Here is a 26,833-nt window from a genome sequence, read left to right as displayed (position 1 = left end):
TTTTCAACAATACTAAATTGAAACTTTATTTTTTTTACATGGTTTAATATTTTTTTGTTATTAAAATTGAAGTTCCTGTTTCAAAGCTTACAGATAGATGGCTAATTTGTATGTCATTGACACTTTTGGCACTTTTTTGGAGTATTTTCATAAGTTTTGTTTTTTCCTGTAAATGATTCAATAAATACCGTACCGTGACATTCATACCGAGGTATTACCGTACCGTGAAATTCTGATATCGTTACATCCCTAATATATAGTCTGTGTAATGAGTGCTTGAGCTGTGAGTGTTTGCAATCAGACGAGATCATAGATGTATGTATGAACTTAATCTATTTGAGTAAACTAAGCAATTTGAGCACAGTAAAACACAATAAATGAAGAGAACTCAAACTGTTTGAGGAAACCGATTACTGCAAACCATTTGAGTTTAAAAGCTAATCTGTATGAGTGCTGTGAACTGACTCCATTTAAGACTAAGTAATGAGGCATTTAATTAACTTTTTACCTTCAACATCGAGTTCAAAACTCTTCAAACGAGTAGAATCAGCTTTCAGTCAATTTTGAGTTAACTGCACTCATTTCATTTGATAACCTTGACTGTTTACAGTGCACTACTGGTGAGTCCTAAACATTAATGAGAGAAGACTAACGACACGCCTCAATGCCTTCCAGAGTTTGCCGCCACAGGAAGTGACATCACTTGGAGCAAGTCACATGCTTTTTCTATCAGCGCTTTACAGATTGATCTGCCTTTTATTACTGATGTAACAGAGCTGAGCAGAACGCAGAGACACACACACTAAATGTGTTTTTATATATCTGAAATTATAACAGACAATAGAAGTTTCATGCTAATTTTAACTAAACAAACAAAAAAGATGACAATTAGACTCTAATGACAAATAAAGCTGAATGTATCGCAAATAATGGGAGTCTTGAAGTTAAGATATAAACCAAAGATTTAGTTTTTTACGTTTTTGTATGTTACGAACTTTTGTGCTCAACAAAAAAACTTTATTGATGGCAATATAGTTACTTACTGCACTGACCATAAGGCAAAGCAGCACCAACTCACAGTAAACACTCGGCTTATGCTAGTTTAGTTGAACAAAATCAAGAAACAATGCAAATGAAATATGACAACACAGCGCTGCGGTGATAGAAACTTGTATTATTGTCAAGTGAACAAGTCGTTCATAACGGGGATTCATTCACAAATGAATCGCTTCCTCTGTTAGCATTAGCAGTGAAAGCAGTAGAAGGGCTGTGCTTCAGGACACGGATTAGATCAAATTTAACAGGCAGGGAGGATAATACATTTCCATGCACACAAACACACACTCTTTGTCAGCAATGCCTGTGCGGTCACTGATTCATCCATGTAGAAAAGTGATAAAAAATTTTAATTTGCGTAAATTAAATAAATATTTGCATACTGACCAGCGGGAAAACTCCCAATCATAGATGCATGTGAATATATGTGTATATCTCGTGCTCTGGATGGCCACAGTCCTCCACTGCAGCTTGGTCCCACATTCATTTTAAAGGAGCGCTACCCTGTACTAAAATGGCGGCTCAACTGACACATTCCTTTCAACAGACAACAACAGGGTAGGCGACATCTAATGTAAATATCTATGAGACTAGATTAGGAAATGGTGTGTGTGCGCGGTGCATGCTATGATTTGTAGTCCATTTGTTGGCAGAGTTGTAGTTTTTCAGCAACCCCCAGTAGCTAGATCCCCGGTGACTGTAACAGTTAACTTCAAGACTCCCATTATTTGCGATACATTCAGCTTTATTTGTCATTAGAGTCTAATTGTCATCTTTTTTGTTTGTTTAGTTAAAATTAGCATGAAACTTCTATTGTCTGTTATAATTTCAGATATATAAAAACACATTTAGTGTGTGTGTCTCTGCGTTCTGCTCAGCTCTGTTACATCAGTAATAAAAGGCAGATCAATCTGTAAAGCGCTGATAGAAAAAGCATGTGACTTGCTCCAAGTGATGTCACTTCCTGTGGCGGCAAACTCTGGAAGGCATTGAGGCGTGTCGTTAGTCTTCTCTCATTAATGTTTAGGACTCACCAGTAGTGCACTGTAAACAGTCAACGTTATCTAATGAAATGAGTGCAGTTAACTCAAAATTGACTGAAAGCTGATTCTACTCGTTTGAAGAGTTTTGAACTCGGTGTTGAAGGTAAAAAGTTAATTAAATGCCTCATTACTTAGTCTTAAATGGAGTCAGTTCACAGCACTCATACAGATTAGCTTTTAAACTCAAATGGTTTGCAGTAATCGGTTTCCTCAAACACTTTGAGTTGCCTTATCTCATTGGGTTTTACAGTACTCAGTTGGTTTGAGTTCTCTTCATTTATTGTGTTTTACTGTGCTCAAATTGCTTAGTTTACTCAAATAGATTAAGTTCACAGTACTTATTAGGATTCAATGTATTTAGTTTAGTTATCTTAAATGGTTTGCTGCAATCTGTTTCCTCAAATGGTTTGAGTTACCTTAACTCATTGGGTTTTACAGTGTAAAGGAATTGTGTGTCAGCTCTGTCACTGTGATATTTCAGTCAATTGACACTTCATCAACAATAATAAGATGAAAATGTGTCATTGTGGGTGGCACTTTAATTTAGGTCACAATTTATGCATTTAACAATTGGTTTATTACCTGCCTGTTATTAAGATATGAACTGTTCATTAGTAGTTATAAAGTATGGTCGTATTCGGCATCCCTAATCCTACCCAAACCCTGAACCCAACTTCTACCTTCTATTGATTAACAGATAATTAGTAGTTAGTTAAGCTGGTGGTGATAGTTAATGGTTTGATAATACAGTGAATTGTGACTTAAAGTGTTAAAAGAGTCTGGTTTAAGGTTAACATCTGGAGCTAAAGCACAACATACTGGAAAATGTCAACTCTTTTAGGGTTTAAAAATATTTAACAGTTTGACAACAATTAGTAACAGAATCAAATGTTTTCTTTAACATTTCTATAACATTGCATTAATAATGGATTGAGTTTACTGTACATTATACATTTGTTTTTACATCATGCTAGCTTAAGGAAAATGTTTGAAATGAACCCACAATTCTGGAATGAGTCCCTCGTGTGCATACATCTCTTTATCTCTTCGGTCTTTCCTGCTGTATGATCGTTTCATTCTGGCTCTTCTGGAAAACCGTCCCGTCGTCTGCTTTCCTCCATTCCACGCTGGTGATGTTCTCCACTCCCAGATCTTGCAGCTTTTGCTGGATCTGATGATCACAAACACACAAAGTACTCTGTTATCATCATTAGGGTTGGGTATTGTTGAGTTAAGTTGAGTTTTATTTGACAGGTTTTCGACAAACTGTACAAAAAGTATTCCATACACGTTGTTAAAAAAACTGTCGAGGATAAAAACACAATAAAGCCCAGGGCTTATTTCCATTGTGGTCCTCTGTTAAATGAAAACAATGTATGGCTTCAAAATACTAATGAAGAATAAAACAAACAGTCGCCACAGCGGTACGAACAGTTAACTTATCCAGCACAGGTTCCACACAGCTAACGGCCTTCCAGCCGCAACCCGATTCACACTCAAGTAACATATAAATTAAAAGATCCTCGTCCACCATGCAAACTAATTATCCTCAAACAACAACCATCTTTTAATAGCTTTTTTTTTTGAACAACCTTAAATCTTTTATTTCCTTGATTGATTTTGGTAGTTTGTTCAACATGATTGCACTTGTATATAAAAACATATTTTTCCCCACTAAACTTCTAAATTTAAATAAACAAATATTAAAATCCCAACCACTAGGACTGTATGAAAGCTGTTGTCTCACCATTTGAAAATAGTTAATCAAATAGCTAGGAACCACATTATTAAACATTTTACGTACCATTCCCAGTTTTAAAAAACACACTATTACTCACAGTTAACATACCTAATTTATTAAAAGACTCTTTGTGAAAATGTGCTCTAGGATGCATTTTTAAAATTATTCGTACTAATTTATTTTGTGCCTTTTGCAATTTCTCCTTCAAATTCTGTAAGCAGCTACTGTTTTTTTTTTTTTTTGGATACCGGTGCTAAATCAATACTTTTAAAACGATACCGGTGCCAAAACGGTGCCTGAACCGATACTTTTGAGCCACAAAATGAAGGTGGATGACTCAAGAAAAATCTTTTATTTGACAAAATCTTTAAAAAAAAATGTTTAACAGAGCAATATAATTAAAGTTTAAAGTAAACACCTAATCATATTTTATATATTTGATTTACATGAATACATTTCTTTTGATCATTTGTCGTCATTTGTCGGTTAGCATGAATGATTTAAGATTTGCATTATGAAATTACATTAGTTACTATTAACCTGTGGGGGGCGGGCAGGGGCTGCGTACTTATAGGAGCACATTTTACCATATAAATACTTAATTATTCGTAGTGATTTGTTTTCATGCATCACTCTGCAGTCTTCATAAACAAGATAATTAAATAACTTAAACTCTAAATAATCTTCCTTGTTCATTTATTTGACAAGTAACATTATACTGGTGTAGGAGAACACATCTCTAACATTCAAGTACATCAAGGCACATTGCTGCACCTGTAAACTTTAACAGGCCCACAGTTGAAGTCCATTTATTTTGCCCTCCCATTCATTTACAATAATGTTTCTGAAAATTTTTACACTGTTTCCTAAAAAAAATTATTATTCTGGAGTCATAATAAGTCCTATTTCTTATTGTTTATATCGTAAATAAAATCCGTTTTTAATTTAAATAAAATTAAGGTCAGTATTATTAGCCTCCTTAAGAAATATTTACTGTATATTTTTGATTTACACAACAAATCAGTTACAAAATCATTTGACTAATTATTTTAAGGGTGCTTTCACACCTACACTTTTGTTTGGGAACCTGTCTCGTTTGCCCAGTTAGCGTGGTTCGTTTGGCATATGTGAATCCACCCATCGCTCTATGATCTGCGCCAAATCAATCACTCCGAGATCGCTTGAATGAGGTGGTCTTGGCTCGATTGAAATGAACTCTAGAGCGGATCGATTGCAGTGAGAAAGCAAACGATCCGAGCGCGGTTATATGGATATGTAATAGGCTTACGGCTATATGAAGAGAGAATTATGAGTAGGGCGGGAAGTTTCGCGAGTCTCCGGATGCCCACAAACGAGTGATGATCTCCCGGTATTCTCGCGTCTTCCTCCCGGTCCTCAAATAAGCTACGTCACGCACCCTTCTCACCCCTCTCCACCGCATCTCTCCTCACTCTTCAGACACGTCGCGCTCACCTTGTCAAACACCACCAAACCACCACCTCTCCTGACAGCTGAGCGGGACTCTGCAAAATAAACATTGACACTGACCAATGTGAGGAGAGTTTGTAACGACGGGGAGTGACACCACAACAGAAGGTAGGATCCAATATGCAGGTTTATTCACAGTCCGGCAAGCAGTGGTCAGTACGGGAGCAAACAGGTGTGTGAGGACAATCCAGAATCGAAGTCAATTTAACAAGCAAGAGGTCGAAAGGCAGGCGGCAGACAAGGATAACTAAATAAACAAGGCAAGGTTCAAAACACAGGAAAACAAGACAAGGAAAACGCGTTGTAATGCTACTTTACAGTGAACAAGACTCGGCAACATGTGTGTAGAAAAGAGGGGTTTAAATAGTCCAAATAATCATTGTGTAGGTGGTTACAGCTGTGAGAGTTCAGCCTATGACAAGGTTCCGGTGGTGAATGCAATCAAGTTAGGTGAATGAGCATGGGTGTCAGGGAGAAGTGCATGTATGAAAATGTAGTCCAGGAAAAGTGTAGTTCTAAGTGTGTGTGTGTGTGTTTACCAGCGACATCTGGTGGTTGTTCGCTGGTGAACATGACAGAGCCCCCCCTCTAAAGAGTGGCTTCCAGACACTCCTAATACTGTTCAGGCCATATGGAGGGCCAGGACCATGCAGCGGGGGCGTACCTGGAGCGTGGAGCTGCGGAGGGCCTGGAGCGTGGAGCTGCGGAGGGCCTGGAGCGTGGAGCTGCGGAGGGCCTGGAGCGTGGAGCTGCGGAGGGCCTGGAGCGTGCAGCTGTGGAGGGCCTGGAGCGTGCAGCTGTGGAGGGCCTGGAGCGTGGAGCTGCGGAGGGCCTGGAGCGTGGAGCTGCGGAGGGCCTGGAGCGTGGAGCTGCGGAGGGCCTGGAGCGTGGAGCTGCGGAGGGCCTGGAGCGTGCAGCTGTGGAGGGCCTGGAGCGTGGAGCTGTGGAGGGCCTGGAGCGTGGAGCTGCGGAGGGCCTGGAGCGTGGAGCTGTGGAGGGCCTGGAGCGTGGAGCTGCAGTGGCCCTGGATCATGAGGCTGCAACCATTGAGGAAGCTTAGGTGGCGGCGGCCATTCAGGAAGCTCAGGAGGCGACGGCCATTCAGGAAGCTCAGGAGGCGGTGGCCATTCAGGAAGCTCAGGAGGCGGCCGCCATTCAGGAAGCTCAGGAGGCGGTGGCCATTCAGGAAGCTCAGGAGGCGGCCGCCATTCAGGAAGCTCAGGAGGCGGTGGCCATTCAGGAAGCTCAGGAGGCGGCGGTCATTCAGGAAGCTCAGGAGGCGGCGGCCATTCAGGAAGCTCAGGAGGCGACGGCCATTCAGGAAGCTCAGGCGGCGACGGCCATTCAGGAAGCTCAGGCGGCGACGGCCATTCAGGAAGCTCAGGAGGCGGCGGCCATTCAGGAGGTTCAGGTGGCGGCGGCTCTGGCAACTCTGGCAGCTCTGGAGGATCTGGCAGCTCTGGAGGGTCTGGCAGCTCTGGAGGGTCTGGCAGCTCTGGAGGTGGCGGTGGCAGCTCTGGCAGTAACAGCTCTGGTGGTGGCATCAGCTCTGGTAACTCAGGTGGTGGTGGCCATTCTGGTGGCCCAGTTGATGGTATTTCAGGAACTGAAACAGGAACTATGGCAGGAACAGACAAGGAACAGGAAACCATCTTCTGAGCTTGTGCTAGATCAACTCTTACCACATTTTGAGCTGGAGGGCTGGATGCGGCCATTTTGTGACCTGGAGGAGCAGCCATCTTGTAAGTTGGAGGACTGGAGGCGGCCATTTTGTGAGCTGGAGGAGAAGCCATCTTGTAAGCTGCAGGACTGGAGGCGGCCATCTTGTGAGCTGGAGGAGCAGCCATCTTGTAAGCTGCAGGACTGAAGCCGGCCATCTTCTGAGCTGGAGGACTGGAGGCGGCCATTTTGTGAGCTGGAGGAGCAGCCATCTTGTAAGCTGGAGGACTGGAGGCGGCCATCTTATGATATAACTGATGCTCAGGAGACAGGAGTGATGGTGATGCCAGCATTAATGTTTCAGTGGGGTGTACAGCAAGCTCTGTTGTCATCTGGTCTTGCTGTACACTGCCCCCCCCAAAAAAACATTTAGGAGTTTCCTCCACCTCGCCTACGGTGAAGGGGGACCCACTAAGTTGCAGAGCCAGATCAATGTAGAACTCAAGTGTCCAATGGGGGTCATGCAGTGGCATTGTGGAGTACAGAGGTTCAGATAATCCTCCACGAAAAAATATCATCATGCATATATCATCCAAAGATGTTAAATGGACTACCTGGATGAAGTTTTCCACGTATTCCTCTATAGACCGGACTTCCTGACGCAGACACATGATCTTGATACCCGCTGGATCCATTGTGTGGCCGAGTCTTCTGTAACGACGGGGAGTGACACCACAACAGAAGGTAGGATCCAATATGCAGGTTTATTCACAGTCCGGCAAGCAGTGGTCAATACGGGAGCAAACAGGTGTGTGAGGACAATCCAGAATCGAAGTCAATTTAACAAGCAAGAGGTCGAAAGGCAGGCGGCAGACAAGGATAACTAAATAAACAAGGCAAGGTTCAAAACACAGGAAAACAAGACAAGGAAAACGCGTTGTAATGCTACTTTACAGTGAACAAGACTCGGCAACATGTGTGTAGAAAAGAGGGGTTTAAATAGTCCAAATAATCATTGTGTAGGTGGTTACAGCTGTGAGAGTTCAGCCTATGACAAGGTTCCGGTGGTGAATGCAATCAAGTTAGGTGAATGAGCATGGGTGTCAGGGAGAAGTGCATGTATGAAAATGTAGTCCAGGAAAAGTGTAGTTCTAAGTGTGTGTGTGTGTGTTTACCAGCGACATCTGGTGGTTGTGGTGAACATGACAAGTTTACCCAAACGTGACTTGTTTTAGCTCTTTTGGTCCGATTAGAAACTTTGCAGTGTGAAAGCGAACCGCTCCAAGAGCAAAGAGCAACAATGTAACATTTGTAATCTCTGTTTCGAAACAACTGAATCCATTCACAGGTGTGAAAGCAGCCTAACTTTCGTAGTTAACTGATTAAGTCTAAATTACGCTTTAATCTTAATAAAAAACTATAAAATACTTAAAGGGACTTTGTCTGAATACAACTGTCTTGCAAAATAACTAGTAAAATGTTCTGCACTGACTGTTAGCATGGGGAAGATTAAACAGTAGACATTAGAAAGGAGTTAGTTAAACTAAACTAAAACGAAACGAGTTGAATATGACTTACATGAGCTTGACTACATCTGATCAATGTCTTACATCTGTTTTTAGTAGCTTGCCGACTGTTTGTAAATTCAAGACTGCATTTACTAACATTAAACTATGTGCACTAGATTTCTGATTAATAATGGTCTCTGCATAGCCGAGGACTTCCCATATTAACAGTGTTGAAATCGCTATTGAAAACAGAAGTCTAATATCATCAACAGTGGACATTTTGATGGTGTTTCACAACATGAACATGACTGAAGTTTAATCTTTTTATTACCTGTGTCAATTTGGGCGTCAACTTCTGATGAATGCAAAGAACTGATGCGCACTGCACCGTCACAGAGAGAGCAAAGTGCAGAGGTAGTGCCCGAGGGAGCGATTGCACCTGACACCTGCACGCGAGAAAGGCATTCCTTTGCCTTTGAGCCCTCAAATGTGTCATTAATGTGTCTTTTGTAAAGACAGTTGCTGTGTAAGAATCCTTGCTTGTAAAATACGCTTTAGAATACTTAGTTTAAGCAAATTTGATGAATGCTATCATTCGTGTTGATCTGAAGAGAGTCGCTCTGGCTCACCGAAAACCAGGCTGAATGCGCTGTACTGCATGCGTTGCGTGTGTCCGTTCCCCAAGCAACAATAGCCCCTTTCACACAGTGATACCGGTAAATATCCGGAAAAATATTCAAAGGCTTTTATTCTCATAAACCACGCACACGTGAATGCGTCTGACTGTTCTGATTGGCTAAAGCAGGTGTCTCACGTCAGCATGTTCTAGACGTGCACGCGCTCTTTCCGGCTATCTTCCTTCTGCATTCACACAGCGCAGCATTCCGGCAAATAACCGCTAATGTTACAACTTCTCCTTTCCAGAAAATAGCCAGAACGAATTTACCGGTATTTTCAAAAAGGGCCTGTTCACACATACAACCTACAAACAAAGGTCTGTATGTGTGAAAGGGGCTAATAACAATCGCCTGATATTGCCTGTCCATATTCTTTAAAGTTGTTTAGATTTAAATGTTTAGTGATGCTGTGACACGACGCTTATGTGTGCCTTTAATGCACCCCTTTGATGCTGCTTACATCCTTGTCACAGCACCACAGGCACAGAAATTAGGCACCGAAATTCATATGCTGATTTGATCCGGTACATACCGGTTACAAAGGTAACAGTGCTATAATTGCACCGGGTTTCGGTACCCAACCCTAGTAATGAATAAAAACAATAGAGCAAATATTATAGTGTAATAACAGTGCTGCATGGTTTTACGGGGAGGCTAACAGTATTCGGGTATAGAAATTAAATAAAATGTAAAATAACACTGCATAGTCTTCATCATTTAAATAACAAAAAAATGAATCTTAATTAAACTTCTTTGTGCGCTATTAAAATTCTTTAATCTCTCTCCACAGGCCTTCAAAACACATGCAGATGATAAACTTTCACTCCGTTATGGATAAATTCTGCAGTGTCTCCAGAAAACCACAGCTTCTGTTTTGACCTGCGGATTCTGCTAATTTATGATTCCAACTCAACTACTGCGGATACACACATACTGTATATCGTATACAAAACCATATATTGTGCAGCTTTACCTTAGACAATATGGCCGTGTTGACTATTGGATCATTCACTTTCACATTGACTCCAAACTTCAGCTCCAGCTTCACAATCTGCCTCTTCTTCGCGAGCTCTCCTGAACAACACACAACAAACACACGACTTCACTACAAACAACGGCAAACATCTCGTCACACAAGGCAGCATGTACAGTGCTCAGCATATTTGAGTACAGCCCATTTTGAATGAATATTTTCCTCCATTTCTCAGTGAAAATAGGCGATGTGTTTTGGTGCATTTAAACAAAACAGATTTATTAGACAGATATTTTATTACAATATTATGTTAGTCACCAAACATATATAGAAATGAATAGATAATACAATGAAATACAAGCTAAATACTGCAAAAATAAATTACAACCTGCAAAATCTTTTGGTTCTCTTAATTTGTCCTTTTTATTAAATTAGTATTTAACATTTTTCTCTAACATATACATTTGTACATCTGTACTAGTTTTTTGGAGTGTTATTGCAAGTTATTTTGTTAGAGAAGCTCCAGATTTAGCTTCAGTACTAACTAATCTAATGTATGTGCACAAATATAATATTGTAGAGCTTCCTATTTAACATGAATTTAAAAGAGATTAGTGTGGGGTGCACTTGTATATACTGAGCACTGTACATACTTATATACACTTATCGTTCGCATCAAAGGCTTAAATCTGTGTTATTTGTCTTTTTTTCATTGTCCAGTATTCCTCCGCGTACCACTAGAAGGAAGTCCACAGGAAGCACACGTACCACAATATGAGAACCACTGTATTAGAGCATAATGCACAGCTTCATGTTACACAACAGTATACATACTTATAATTTACCAGCCCAGACTGCATTATTGTGCTTCTCCTCTTGTCTCAGTAACCATGATTAATGATGATGAAGTCCTTAGGGGAGTAAAACTCAGCATTTTCTCAGTGTAAATTTCCAATTACAGCTGATCAATCAATGTCATTGACATTCTGAGTCTCTCTCTCTCTTGTGTATGCTGTAGTGCTGTATTTATACCATAGTAATCTGCTAGTGTTTGCTTTGCTTTGGCTTTTTCTGGGTTAATTATTGCAACAGAAATACTGGGAAATCTCTGTAGACTGATGGCATTTCATGCTGTTCAGCCTAGGCTTGCCTTGATAGAGAGTGTTGACGGTGTTACCGGTTTTAAGAGGCAACACTGGTGACATCACTTTTTCACTGTGACACTGTCCCCACATTTGTTTTTTTAAGTATTCGGTTTCATTCATTCATTCATTTTCTTGTCAGCTTAGTCCCTTTATTAATCCGGGGTCGCCACAGCGGAATGAACCGCCAACTTATCCTGCAAGTTTTTACGCAGCGGATGCCCTTCCAGCCGCAACCCATCTCTGGGAAACATCCACACACACATTCACACACACTACGGACAATTCAGCCCACCCAATTCACCTGTACCGCATGTGTTTGGACTGTGGGGGAAACCGGAGCACCCGGAGGAAACCCACGCGAATGCAGGGAGAACATGCAAACTCCACACAGAAATGGCAAATGAGCCAAGGCTCGACCCAGCGACCTTCTTGCTGGAAGGCAACAGCACTACCTACTGCGCCACTGCTTAGTATTAGTTTTTTTTATCAAATATTTGTTTGAATTATATGGAAAATATCATTCTAAATAATCTACTCAAGACGAGAGCATGCACTATAATTAAAATCTGAATGTAGCTGCCTCATATTTCATTTATCACATGAATAGAACGTGTAGTTGAGTTTACAGAAAGAGAATGGCGGACGTTTGGCAATATTTTGGGCTCAAACCAAATGCAAAAAGAGAACCTGAAAACATTAACGAGGCAATCTGCTAGCTTTGCCTGATAAAGGCAGCAGCATCTGGAGGAAACAGCTAATTTTATACACGCACCTTCAACAGACCTACTTGATGTTTAACTATGGGTGGGTCGCGGGTAGATAAGATCAACAGCCATAAATACGCAACGCATACTCTCATTTTAAAAATCACGCGACCATCATCTCACAATGTTTAATAATAAATAATCTTATTTTTTATTAAAACGAGTGATTTAGCAATGCCGCGCCATTAATAAGCCAACTGCAGACAAACAAAGCACCATCGCGGCAACCACAGTGAGCACTTTTTCCAAAGATCTTCTTTTTTGCACTTGATTATCATGCGTTTAATGTTTAAAAATCGATAACGAATAGCCCTACAAGAGTGTATGTGTGTGCATATTTTATCACTAAAGCCGCTCACTTCCAAAACCGAAAGTTGCTTCGTCTGTCTGCCAATATTTCGGCTTTCAATCGAATGAAAAGTTAATTTAGATGAGCCAATACTTAAAAATTGCAGTAAAGTAACTGACGTGCGGCCACACATCCAATCTGAGGTCTGATCTCATCTCTCTCTCTCTCGCTGTCATCCAGACATTGATACAGACGTCACACAAGTCAAGTCACAAAACTGAGGCTGGTACCAGCTAACAGAATAGCTGAAGCCTTTGCGAAATCTGTCAAGATACAGCACTGAAATTACCAGGCATAAATGTCTTTGAGCCAAAAAGTCTATCTGTAGGACATCTGTATAAACCTAATCAGAGCCATTTAGAAGTTGTGTCGCCTAATAATGATATTAATTCTAATAAAATGAAAACCAAAATGAACAATTGACCAAATTTTTCGTTTGATTAAAAAATATACGGAAACGGAAAAAAATGAAAGGGTGGCTAGTTTATTAATGTGTTTTAAAATTAATAAAAATAGCGTCAGCCTATTTAAGCTTAACGGTTATATACGCAGCCAATAGGCAAGCCATTCAAAATGATTATTTTACTGTGTACTGGGTTATAATGTGTGTTGTACAATATAAACTAAATGTAGCACGTCTCGCTTTCATTTAAACATGCAATTCATAACACACCAGAGCTGTAGTCTATGCAGTGTGTAAACTTAGAGTGAGGTGTTGGTCAATAGTCATACTGCGCACCTGTTATTGAACTCCAATATCTTTGAGGGAGATTATGTTACCCAATGTTAGCCTAAAATAACTTGAGAGATTTTACAAATAAAAGGTATTTTAAAAAGGAACAAAACGCAAATAACAAAACAAATAAAACTGGTCCCGTAGAGCTCAGCACTTGTTCAGCAAAGCTGAAAGTGAAAGTAGTATACTCACGCATTTATAAGCTATTTAAAAGCAGAATAAAAGAGGAAACCCCCACGGTATTAGCGGTGTTGTCACATGTCGATTAACTGGTGGGGAAATTTCCTCATCGTCACAATCCTAGTTCATCCTTCTAATCCTAAAATTTGAGCAAAATCAGCCGTTTTGTCATCACTTTAGACATTACACTAGAGAATCATTCAAACACTACCTCTACAGTGATGTTGGGAAATGAGTAACGCTTCTGCTGTTCTGACGTCAGCTGCAGATGTGAGTGAACAATGGAAGAAAGTAGTTCCTCGTACAAAAGGGTTTTTAGACTCTGTGTTTGATTTTCTGTTTTATATAAATAATAATGAAGGCGAACTTGTATAAACGCAGTATCATGCTGCGTTCACACCAGACGAGGTGTGAGGTCAAGCGTGAGTGATTTACATGTTAAGTCAATGCAAACACACGAAAAGACATCCTGCGGCGCGATACGCGGGAATGGCGCGGATGACGCGTATTACGCGGTGCGAATAGCGCGATATGCGTGAATGGCGCAGCGCGAATTGAGCATTTTTCGCGTTTGACGCGAATCTCTCGAGTTTGAAAATCTGAACTTCAGCGGACATTCGTGACGTGTTAACCAATCAGGAGCTTGCTCTTGTGGGGGCGTGATTGTGACGTGTCGCCTGTTTGTGACGTGTCTGACAGTTCATCAAACTAGGCTGGGCTCAGTCAGAAGCACCGCTGAAACATATCGACGCTGTTTTTCAACATTCATAAAGCACATAAACACTGTCATTTTCTTCATAAAATCCAATGAAGCGAGTAAACTCAAATGTTCACGCGGCAATTTACGCGCGAATAGCGTGATTTATTTGCGCGTTCCGCGTCTGGTGTGAACACAGCATCACACTCGTAGCAGTGGCATATGGTTATATATCATCACTGCTAGGGCACAAAAGCGGACTTGAGCCAATTTGCGCCTCCCATCAGTGGCGATATACAGCAATATTGCACTACTACTCGTGTGATATTGCTCATATATTGTCATATTGCTCAGCCCTACTAAACAGTCACGACTTGTGTTTACTCACTGTGATAGCAGTAAAACGGCTTGGCTTTACTGCAGAGCTCAGTCATCCAGTATTTGTCATCCAGCATTGCGACACAGTCTCCGATTATATCCGGCTGGAACAGATCCCAGTTTCTGAGGGAAGACGTGCTGTTGCTGGACCAGAGAAACGTGTCTCTGAAGAGGCCGATGTAAGCGTATGGTGGAAGAGGGATGAGCTTCTTGATCTGCTCGATCTCTTTCCGGTTCCTGACGCTCACCAGATCAGTGTAATACCGTCTGCAGTATCTCTGAGCTTCTCTCCATGTGTAGAGTAAATCGATGAGGACGTACGGCTTAATCATACTGGTCTCTGCAGGAGAAAACACACCACAACTAGACATTAAATGAGAATCAATGGAAGCTAGGTTGGGTCAGTTGGTGTTTCTGTGTGGAGTTTGCATGTTCTCCCTGTGTTGGCATGGGTTTCCTCTAGGAGCTACTTTTTTTTTTGTTTTTGTGAATCCACCAGGGGCTGCTGTGTACTCTATTTCAGATCTCAAATTTCTTCCACGGGTGCCAATCGCGCCTGCTGTTCTCTCGTAAATCTACCAGAGGCTGCTGTCGACTGACTGATCGAACGACCAACTGACTGACCGATCCACCCACCCCCTTCCCTAAACCCAACCGATAGTGCTTCAAAGCACCGTTTGACTCGCCAGAAAAAGAAAAGCCCCCTGATTTTTACCATGCTTTCAGATTTTACCATGTTCTCAACATGTTATTTACTTGTTTATTTTGTTTGCTTTCTGGAACCGCTATTCGCTGCACTTGACCCCGCCACCATGCTTAACTACTCTTCCCTGCCTCTCAAGTCTGCCGACGTATGTGGCGAGCCACTAGGCAAACTGATAACAGTTCACACGGAGGTATGCCGGTCAGCTGGTAGAAAGGAACGGCGTCATACCGCCCTATAGTGTTCATTTTAAAGAAGAAATCGAGCCGTACGTGCTTCTGGCAACTTACTGTGCGATCTCAAGAAGAGAGTTTCCCACCCCAGGAAGGGACATCACTTGGAGCAAGTCATATACATTTTCTATCAGTGCCTTACAGATTATTCTGCCTTTTTATAGCCAATGTAAAAGAGCTGACCAGAAAACAGAGACAGAGACTACTAAATGTGTTTTTGTATAACCAAAATAACAAATACAGAAAATTATAATTAGTGCCCATGCGGCTTCTGACTAAGGAGCGAAACGATCGCTCTGTATAACAAACTAAACATTATTTACAACTCTTACCTGTTACTCACAGCATATGCAGGTTCTGTTCACTAAAGCAGACTTCATTCATGGACGTGCACATCTACTCTGTGATAAACAATCAGTCAACTGAGGCTCATTCTGATTACGTACCCCTATATACATTTCAAGTGAGAGCAAAATACATCCCAGGAGCTACGTTTATTTGCTGTTTTTGTTTTTGCAAATCCACCAGAGGGCGCTGTGTATGCTTTTTCAGATCTCAAATATCTCTTGCGAGTGCCATTCATGCCTGCTGTTCTCACGTAAATCTACCAGAGGTTGACTAATTCACTGAATGACTGACCCCCCTAGCCTCCCCCTTCCCTAAACCCAATCAATAGTATTTTGACAAGCACCTATTGACCCACCTACCCGCTTCCCCAAACCCAACTGCAGTGTTTTGAAAAGCGATCCAAAAAAAGAAAAGCCTTTCCCTGATTTCTTTTACCACATTTTCAGATTTTACCACATTCTCACCCCGTTATTTACTTGTTTATTTTATTTTTGGCCTTTTGTTTTTGTCTTACCTGCTTTCTTGCACGTTCTTTACCAGACTCGAACCCCATCGACTAAGGGTGTCACAATTTCGATTTTTAATCGAAATCGATCAAAATTTATGCTCAACTTCGATTATCGAATCAAAAAATAGAATCGTCGATGCTGCCACGCCCCCATGTCACGTCAGCTTGGCTTGCCAAGCGGGAAAAAAACAGGCTTGTTGAAGTGCTTGTTAAACTGCAGACGCAGGAGACCCGTCGACAGAACTTAAACCCTCTCCTCTTTCAATGAAGTCGCCGGTGTGGAAGTATTTTGGATTTCCAGTGAGTTATGTTGACAACTATCGTGTTGTCCACAAAAAAACACAGTTTGCAAGCTCTGCTATGTACGTATTACGGTTAGGATGATAGACGATGGGCGCATTGCGATCCTCCGCCCTGCACCCATTGCAAATCTACATAATACTATAGTCCCTGTTTACACTAATATGTCTTTGTTTTTAAATGGCATTTTAGAACGACAACGATCCACATCCACACTGGCGTGTAGCATTTCTGAGCAGCGCTCCTTCCTCACTACCGCTGAAAACGCACATCACGTGACCACACACACACATTCACACACAGATACAGACGCACACACATCGTCATGCGCTCGAGACAGCGGTTTCAGGCAGTCAGCGGGTCAGTAGACTGCTTCAATCTTTCACTTTCACACTTGTACTTAGTCATTTTAGCGAACACCTCAGATACTGTTGGCTGGTTCCTGTTGGTTGTGCACCTTTTTTATCGACGCCATTATAACGACACAGATCACTGCCTATTCACGAGTCCCGCAGAAAAAGTGATTGACAGGTGGTAATTATTTGTGTAACTTACCTTTATTCATTTACTGTATGATTTGTTTATGGGTAAAACAAAGACCATGCAGGTCAGGTAGTTTAAACAGTAGGCTACTAATAATTAATTCGTTATTAATTAATTAATTATTCATAATCGAAAATCGAATCGAACCGTAACTTTAGAATCGAAAATGTAATCGAATCGAGGATTTGGAGGATCGTGACACCCTTACCATCGACACAGTCAACTTCACTCTTTATCTCAAGACCGCCGACGTACGTGTCACGCTACCAAACCTGGTAACAACGGTAAAGCCGTCCACATGCAGGTCAGCTGGTAAGCGAGAAAAGGAATGGCATCATACCGCCTCGTATCGTTCATTTTAAAGATGAAATGCAGCCATATGTAGCTCTGGCTACATAATTTGTGATCTCCACAATCGTATATAGGGCTACGTTTTCAGAATGAGCCTGTGTTGCAAACAGCTCACCTCACAAATACAAGACAGAAATGACCTTTTTGGGTGAATTATCCCTTATAAATACAGTATGCCAACTCTTTTAACCCCATCTGGAGTCTGACTGTGTCCATGCTGCTGAGCAACGTATATAAAACTATGTGAAGACTTGTGCGAGCGCCTTAATTCTTCTCTCCTGACCTTGAAAATATAACTGGCTGAATCCTAGAGATGCTGGATTGATATTGTGTGGGGCGTCAAATCAAGATCGGGATCTTTTAACAAGTAATTGTGCACAGTGTTTTTCCAGTCTTTTTGAAAATATTGGACCCATTTCTTTTTATTTTGGTGCCATTTTTGGTGAATTTAATATATTTTTCAGTACCAAACGGTGGCACTCACCATCATAGCAGATGAAGTAGTAGAAATCGAGGCAGTTCATGGTCTTGAAATATCCACTGGAGGTCATGACCACACAGTCCAGCTTGATGGCAGGTTGGAACGAGTCCCAGTTCCTGTAGTCTGTCTCTCCGGCTGCGTAAAACTCTGGATCGGCTATAGCCCAGTGCCACAGCGACTGCGTGCTGGCGTCCTTCAGGCCGATCCACGCTCCACTTAACGGCACCCAGTCTGTGTCCAGAGCTCTCAGATCCTCCATGCTCTCGAACGAGGCCATATCAGTGTACGTCTGTCTGCAGTACTGCTGCGCCTCTGAGAACGACATCTCAGTCGACACCGCGTAAAACACATTCACCTCCTGCTGAAACACCGGTGATGCACAAACACCTGGAGAGCATGACGACACACAGTTATGACAATCTGAACCCAAACACAAGGCAAGGCAAGGCAGGTTTATTTCTATAGCACATTTCATACACTTCAATTCAAAGTGCTTTACATAAACAGGAATAAAAGAAATAAGTAAATAAAAACAACGAAATAAATGATTAAAGACAGATTAAAATGTGTCAAACAGGTTATGAAAGAATAAAAAAAAGAAAGACATATGAATGTGATCTGTTGGACGCAGCACAGTGCTCATTCAGTAAAGGCACAGCTAAACAGATGTGTGTTCAGTCTGGATGTGAATGTGCCTAATGTTGGAGCACATCTGATCATTTCTGGAAGCTGATTCCAGCAGCAGGGGGCGCTGTTAGTAGCTGAAAGCTGATTCACCCTGCTTTAACCGAACTCTTGGAATTTCTAGTTTATATGATCCTGAAGATCTGAGGGATCTGTTAGGTTTGTATTCAGTGAGCATATCTGTAATGTATTGAGGTCCTAGGCCATTTAGTGATTTATAAACCAGTAATAATACTTTGGCTCCCAGTTAGATTCAGAATAGAGTTTAGTGTAGAGACTTGAGGACAGGTGTGATGTGCTCTGATTTCCTGCTTCTGGTCAGAATTCTGGCTGCAGCGTTCTGGATGAGCTGCAACTGTCTGACTGTCGTTTACAGTAGGCCAGTGAGGAGGCCGTTACAGTAATCCACCCTGCTGCTGATAAAAGCATGAACAAGTTTCGCTAAGTCTTCACTGGAAACAAAGCATCTGATTCTTGCTATGTTTTTGAGGTGATAGTATGCTGATTTACTGACTGCTTTTACATGACTACTGAAACTCAGATCTGACTCCAGAGTCACACCAAGATTCTTGACCTTATTTTTTGTTGTTTGACCTTTAGTGCTGAGGTACGCATTTACCTTGAGAACCTCATCTTTGTTCCCAAACGCAATGACTTCAGTTTTCTCTTTGTTTAACTGAAGAAAGTTTTGACACATCCAATTGCTCATTTCATCAATGCATTGGCAGAGGGTGTCAATGGGGCTGTAGTCATTAGGCACTAAGACTAGGTAGATCTGAGTGTCATCAGCATAGCTGTGGTAGGAGATTTGGTTCTTTCTCATTATTTGGCTCAGAGGGAGCATGTGAAGGTTGAACAGGAGAGGTGCCAGAATCGAGCCTTGTGGGACTCCACACGTCATGGGTGTCCACCTCGACCTATGGTCACCTATACTGACATGGTAACCTCTTTCTTTCAAGGTAAGATCTGAACCATTTGAGGACCGTGCCAGACAGCCCAACCCAGTTTTCCAGCCTATCCAGAAGTATGCTGTGATCGACAGTGTCAAATGCAGCACTGAGATCCAGCAATACCAGCACTGTTATTTAACCTGAATCTGTATTTAGGCGTATATCATTGATTATCTTTATGAGAGCGCTCTCTGTACTGTGATGTGCTCTGAAACCAGATTGAAAATTGTCTTAACATCCCTTGGAGCAATACCCTCGTTTGTATTTTGTGTTGTTTCTTTTATTTAGGCAGGGAAAATCTCTTCATTCTACTTCTGCTATTTATACTTTGATTTTGCATTTTACATTAAGGTTAACTTGCAATTCAGAACGGAAACTTGATAACAAGCATACACATGTACTGACAGTTATAGGTACCATGATGCTACCATTCAGCACAAGTCCATCCATTTCTCTATTCTGGCTGATCTATCTGTGAGGAATTCTGCAGAAGCACAGCTCCGGTGTGTCTCCTTGTAAGTTTTTTTTTTTGGGGGCTAAAAAAAGATCCTTTATTTAGCCTGTAACTTGCGGTCAGTGAGAGATAGTAATGTTTTGCCTGCTAGGGGTCTGTTCTCATAATGGTGTCACGACACGTGAAAACTACAACTCGGGCTCATTCTGAAAACGTAGTCCCGTGGACGTTTCTAAAAGCAGCGAAATACATCCCGGGAGGTGTGTATTTTTGCAGTTTTCGCGAATCCGCGAGAGGCCGCTGTGTGCGCTTTTTCGTATCTCAAATGTCTCTCGCAAGTGCCGTTTGCGCCTGCTGTTCTCACGTAAACCCACCAGAGGCCGCTGTCAACCCACTGAATGACTGACTGACTGACTAAATGATTGACTGGGCGACAGACCAATCGACTGACCCCACCCCTTCTCCTTCCCTAAACCCAACCATTTTTACCAATTGACCCGCCCACCCGCTTACTTCTCTAAACCCACTCGACGGTTTTAAAAAAGCCGTCCAGAAAAAGAAAAGCCCTCATCTGATTTCTACCGCGTTTTCGGATTTCACCACATTCTCACCCTGTTATTCACTTTTATTTTTTTGGATTCTGTTTTTGTCTTACCTGATTTCTGGAACAGCTCTTCCCTGGACTTGAACCTGGTCGTTGTCATCGACGTCGTCTTCTCTATGCGACTAAAGTCCACCAACATACACAACATGCTAACTGGACAAACTGGTCTGGAAAGCCCTTCACATGGCGGTAAGTGGTCATTCGGTAAGCGCCAAAGGGAATGCCGTCATACCGCCCCGTAGTGTTCGCTTAAAAAAATGAAATGCATACGTACCTGCAGCTACATAACTCGAGGTCTACAGAAATGTCCACGGACTACGTTTTCAGAATGAACCTGTGTTGGAAAACTATCAATAAGAATGAATTGTCAAAAATGCATTAGGACTTTTCTTTTTGAATGAGCCCGCTCAGGCATTTCTGTTGAACTGTCATGCCATTACAGAATCAGTGTTTAGGATCTGATTTGTGTAAAATCAATGACTCTCACTGCCTGATTGATATACGAAGTGAAGTGGGTCTCAGACCCGTCAAGAAGTGCTGCGTTAAATTTCATTGTTCTGTCCTGAGTTTTTAAAATATGGAAATTTACTTTAGCACAGTAAATGTAATGGACTCTCAGCACTCGCCTGCTGCTCTTGATAGCACTTACGTTTAAACAACTTGTCGTCTTGTTTTATGCTTGAACAGCTAAATGAACGCTAAAGTCTACCTGATTATATTTTAAGAAATTACGTTATGGAGGCTGTAAAGGAAACCTTATGAAATTGAAAATAGTCACATTAACCTTTCACTGAAAGTGGCTGAAAACAATCAAACACTTTATTTCACTGGTATCTTTGCTCTTTTGTATTTATCTGTGCTTGTAAGAGGTTTATTATATGTGTTCAGATGCACTCTTCTACAAAATCATCCCAATCAACCTAAAACGATGCACTCTTTCCAAATATCTATTCAGATCATCTTGTGAAATTGCATTTTATTAGTGCATGTTGCAGGAAAAGTCCAATCAAAATGTTGGTTTTCCCCCTCCAATATTGTGCTTATAAATATAAATACACTATAACATGAAGGTGAACCTACCAATGAAAATGAGCAGGGGAAGCAGAGTGTGCTCCATTGTCTCAAGTCCAGCAGCTTCTGCAACAGCAAGATCACAGGTTCACCACACTCTGCATTAATGCTGTTTATTATTGTCCAGCTCATTATTACAAAATATATTTATTTAAAGACGGAACCAATAACATTAGACACATTGGTCCCACTTCATATTAAGTGGCCTTAACCAATATTTACTTACACAGGAATTAATAGTTTGTTACAATGTACTTATTGTGTAAATACATGTATTTACTGTGTACTTATGCTTGATTAAATACCAGTATGTAATTACATCTGTAATTAACTTTTGTAATTAGATCTGTAAATACACTGTTGACCATCCCTTACACCTTAACCCACCCTTAACCTACCCATACCAGCAAACCTGTCCATAACCCAACCTCTATCCCAACTCAAGAGCACCACAAGCAGGGCTCGAAATTGCGACCATTTTGGTCGCATATGCGCCCGAAAATTAATCTATGCGACCTAATAATATATTTTGGCGCATTAGTGCGACTGCAGATAATGGTTGTAGTGCGACCTATTTTGATTTTTTGTAAAAACATGCTGAATCGCTCTTCCCTGCCGCTATATTGGTTCATATTAGCTGTCATTCACTCAAGCTATTTCGCTGTCAGATGACAGGGAAGGAGCTTTTATGACCACGGGAAATGCAAACGGCTGAAGAGTAAAAACTTAAAGCACACAGGTTTGCAAACCCCACCTAAAGTTGAGGCGCAGATGAAAGCGATCATGACACGTCACGTGGTGAATAATGATCCGCCAGCTGAGATCAATCGAGTACGCGCTTCTTGGAGAAGGCGCCCGAATCTCCATGCGTTGCATTCACTGCGTGTTCAGCGCAAATGTCCGCTAAAAGTCAAATCTAATACTGTACATATCATCGCCAAAGAAGCTCGCCTTTACTAAGTTTACACTAAAACTGTGGCTCATAACAAAGACCGGTATTGCGCCGATGGTTAGCGCAAAAATCCTGCTCTGCCTGCTCATAAATTGGGTCGGCTGACTCGCCTGATTTTCCACTAACACAGAAAAATGAAGATCATCTCAGACTGAACCTTTAAATTGACACAAACTGAAACCAAAACTTTTAAAGAGTGATAGAAGTGAGACTTTCTTTCTTTCTTTTGTCTTTTCTTTTTTGAGGTGTATATTATTTTTATATTTATTTACTGATGACTGCTTTGCAGCTTTCATCATTGAATTGAATGATTTATTATAATCTTTTGTTTGTTTTGTAGCAGAAATATTATTTATTAAATTGACATGCCTATAAAAACAGCAGTACAAAATAAATATTTCTTACTGCAATGCTTCATTTTTGTTTGATGCAAACTATACAATTATTTTTCATAAAGTAACAGACTTTTTATAGCAGATAACCTACATTCATGCACATTCAAGGCAGCATCATAATGAGAAATGTAATTCATTGTTATTATTATTGTCATTTTCATCATCATTATTTTCTATGGCCTAATTATTAGACATTCATTTTGGAATTATTGCACACAAATATCAAAGTCTTTGCAGCATTAGTTAGATAGTTGTTTCTGGTTTTTGTCAGTCCTATTGATGTTGTTTTAAAATACAATAAATCCCTTAAAAAGCAATTTGCAGCGGTGCTCATTCATTTTTGGTGGGTGCTCCTAAATTTTTTCTGGTGCTCCTAAAAATTTTTTGGTGCACCTAAATATTTGAAGTTGGGAGCACTGGTGCTACCAAGTAAAAAAGTTAATTTCGGGTAATATATACACATAGATATACACATATACACATATGTCTATGATCGGGAGTTTTCCTGGATGTTAGTATGCATTTTTTTTAATGATGAAAATTTTTATTTGACATCACTTTTCTACATTGATGGATCACTTATTTATCGCACGGGCATTCCTGACAAAAAGCTTGTGTTTGTGTGTATGTAAATGTACTATTCACTCTCCCTGTTAAACTTGATCTAATCATGTCCTGAACACAGCTCCTCTCCTGCTTTCACTTCTCATACTGACGGAGGGAGCGATTCGTTTGTGAATGAATCTCCGTTATGAACGACTCGTTCACTAGCCGACAATAACACAAGTTTCTTGCACCACAGCATCTCTTTGTCATATTTCTTTTGCATTGTTTGCTGATTTATTCAACAAACCTTGCATAAACCGAGTGTTTAGTGCGAGTTGGTGCTACTTTGCCTTATGGTGAATGCAGTAAGTGACTATAGCTATTATTATCAATAACGTGACCTGTTTAGCACAAATTTCAAAACATACAAAAACGTAAAAAACTTAATCCTATGAAATGTTCTGCCTTTGTGCTTTGTTTTCTTTGTTTGCTCGTTACTACACTCGTAGACGGCGCTTAAGTCCCGCATCTTCACGTAATAACACTGTCTTGACTAGTGCGGTTGAATGACATTTGTCCTGGGAGCACTGTACCAATGTGGCGGCGCTATAGACGCATGCTCAGGGTCGCTATGCGATATCTAGTGTATATATCTATGTCACAAATTGAGGAGCGGGGAAAGGAGGCGGAGTGGCGTGACAACGCGGGGAATCCTTCAAACTGAGGAGCGATCACAAACCGAAAGTGGCGAGAGCGTCAAAGTAGCAAGAAGTCATTCATTTTTTAACGAGAACCGGCGGCGAGAAACAGCGGCGCGTCTTCATTGGCTATGACGCGGTTCGGCGGCAAGCAATCAGAATGAAGTAGTCCACCGCCTGAGCGGAGTTCAGAGAACACAGACCTGTAAACTTTGGTTTCGACCACAGTTGTTCCCAAGAGTTAGATTATTGCGGTTCCTGGATTTTCAATTATTAAAAATCGCGACGACGTGGGGCCCCCTAATCACGCGGGGCCCCCCCGCGGTGCGTGCCCTGCGGGCCCGTCCGCTACGCCACTGACTGCAGCGTCAAACACCGAGCTCTTTCCATTGTGATCAGAAAGTAAACTTTTAGTGTTACTTTACTATAAGTTTCTGATCCTATAACTCTCAAGTGTTGTCTTTTCACACAGTTTTAATTGAAATTTCAGATCATTTTTTAAGGATTAAAAATACACAGTAATCAGAATCAACTGGGCCCGGTTTTTCAAACGGTTTAATCCGGACAAAACTGATCCGGATTTAGTAATCCTGTTTTTGCGATCCGTGATCACATAATCCAGCTTACTTTTTGAGCCAGTTTTTCAAAGCAACATCGGATTGGATCAAACTGATCCGGATAGGAAGTTTTCAGGATCACTAAATCTGGATTACCAGTGCTCAAACAGCATAGGACATCACAACGTAGAACTATAGATATGTAAAGAGTAGAATAGCCAGCGTGGGGTCAATACAACTTTATTTTTATTTTAAATGAAAACTAAGAAATTTTATTAATTATTAAAATAAAAATAATAATAATAAATAATAAAAACAAGAAAAACCCCACCCCATCCTCTTCCAGCAGTCCACTCATCTGACACCTACAACACTGTACATTGAGGATATTTATAATAAGTTTCAAATATAGATGTAAATAAAAAAAGACTTAATGTCAAAAACTCCACAATAAGTTCAGACTTCCTCATCTGATGTGGAGAGAGCAGCTTGTCTGAGCGTAGCCTTTAGGAGGCAGATTTCAAGTCATTGGTCTTGGTTTGCTGCAGTTTGGTCAGAGTCAGTTGTTCCTCTGCCAGATGAAGCTGTGCTTCTGCCCTTTCAGTCTCTTTTTGCACTTGTTGAAAGAGATTTCAAAAATCAGTCATTGACATTCTTTGCATTTTCTTGGTTATTCTGTAATCATTGCATGCATCACTAATAAATATTCTAAAAAGAAAAATATTTTCCATTGTGATGAATTTATATATCAATTAGTGACAGAATAAAATTGATTGTTTTTGGTCAGTTTTGGCAGCTGTTTGGGGGATTATTTAATGAGGCCAAACTCTTTCTACTTTGCTGTAGGCGTAAACTGAAAGGCTAAATATGTTAAAGCCTATAATCACTATAGCCTGACGGATGAACAAATAAAATTAAAACCTTATGAATAAATAGTATATCTCGTAAGATACTGCATGATCCAAAAATAGTAATATTTAATACATTTTTAAAGTTTTCATTACATTTTGGACATGAAATCCATGCGAAATCCACCCTTCTGATGGGATTAGTTTAATCCAGGATTTTCGGATCAAAGTGATCCAGATCCTACAAAAAAGGTCTGAAAAACCCAAACTAAAGGTTTGATCCGGATTAAAACCAAGATTGGATTACGTGATCTAATCCCATTATGTAATACCCTTTTTCTTTTGAAAAACCCATTTTCAAGATTTAATCCAATCCCTTATCCAAAATCCTAGTGGATTACTTTTGAAAACCCGTGCCCTGGAGTTTTTATTTGTAATTTCCACACAGAATTTTCTATATAAAAAGTTCTGCTGAACGATGTTGAGAGTTATAGACCATTTCAATGTGTTGATTTCATCGGCCCATGAACATCTCCCGCTTGCTGTCAAACTATTGCATAACTGTAACAAGAGACAATTCAATCATAACTTATCGATTAAACCACTGTCATAACAGGATTTACCAGCATACCTTTAAGGATTCTCTGAAGCGATGGTAATTAAAAATGTAAAACAGGAGATACGTTTAGACCATTGTTATTATTTACATCGCTCAAAACGGGCTGTAGAAGAAGAAAACAACAAATAAAACAAAAAAAATTGCTTTTTTAGGTCTAAAATGCAAATGCAATTAGAATCACATGTTTGATAAACAAATCCACAGCAAGTCTCTCAGATATAACCCCCCAGAAAACAGATCGTCTGAACATTTGTGCATTATTCAGCAATATAAGTCAATAAATAATATATAGACACAGATTCTGTGTGGGCCTAACATTACATAAATATATGTTATATATCAGAACGTAAATAATGTTTTAGTCTGGTATTATTTAAACTTTATAGCTATGAACAAAAATGATTGTACAGAGTTATGGCATATATTGTGAATACTGTGTCCTGGTGCATAATGAGGGTTAAAAACACAAACCTGTGTGATCTTCTCTCCTCTTTTGTCCTCTTGTGATTTTATGAGTTGCCCTGAGCTTTAATATTGTCCTTACCTGCATGCAAATCCTCTGCTGTCCTCATCTCACCTTGATTTTCACTCTTT

At 40.7% G+C, this 26,833-nt stretch overlaps 3 protein-coding genes across 5 annotated transcripts in view; 2 read left to right on the top strand and 1 right to left on the bottom strand.

Annotated features, from left to right (window-relative positions):
* The window catches only part of si:cabz01076231.1, a 758,238-nt gene that overhangs the window by 258,223 nt on the left and 473,182 nt on the right, over positions 1-26,833 (top strand). The gene's annotated exons all lie outside the window — the stretch shown is intronic.
* The window catches only part of LOC141375234 (C-type lectin domain family 10 member A-like), a 146,724-nt gene that overhangs the window by 62,247 nt on the left and 57,644 nt on the right, over positions 1-26,833 (top strand). The window lies entirely within an intron of this gene.
* LOC141375231 (macrophage mannose receptor 1-like) lies at positions 63-26,833 on the bottom strand. Of its 2 annotated transcripts, none has more exons than XM_073907823.1 (6): positions 26,784-26,833; positions 21,634-21,690; positions 17,865-18,248; positions 14,405-14,734; positions 10,146-10,246; positions 63-3,270 (listed from the first exon to the last, which is right to left on the bottom strand). In XM_073907823.1, the coding sequence occupies exons 1-6, from the start codon at positions 26,809-26,811 to the stop codon at positions 3,139-3,141; spliced, it is 1,032 nt and encodes a 343-aa protein (XP_073763924.1). In that variant the 5' UTR covers positions 26,812-26,833; the 3' UTR covers positions 63-3,138. The 2 variants fall into 2 exon arrangements, with proteins under 2 accessions (XP_073763924.1, XP_073763923.1); XM_073907822.1 differs by having other exon boundaries at positions 26,711-26,814.

Source organism: Danio rerio, chromosome 7, assembly GCF_049306965.1.
Source record: "Danio rerio strain Tuebingen ecotype United States chromosome 7, GRCz12tu, whole genome shotgun sequence".
In the NCBI taxonomy this organism is placed as follows: Eukaryota; Metazoa; Chordata; class Actinopteri; order Cypriniformes; family Danionidae; genus Danio; species Danio rerio.
The sequence above is the reverse complement of the archived record's forward strand: the minus strand, read 5'-3'. Positions and strand labels throughout refer to the sequence as shown.

Coding starts and splice junctions, on each gene's coding strand:
- LOC141375231 (XM_073907822.1), bottom strand. CDS start 26,789: ATGCAGGTAAGGACAATATTAAAGCTCAGGGCAACTCATAAAATCACA. Junction 18,249..21,633: donor TCCCCTGCTCATTTTCATTG/GTAGGTTCACCT, acceptor CATGCTCTCCAG/GTGTTTGTGCATCACCGGTG. Junction 10,247..14,404: donor GCCGTTTTACTGCTATCACA/GTGAGTAAACAC, acceptor TGTGTTGTTCAG/GAGAGCTCGCGAAGAAGAGG.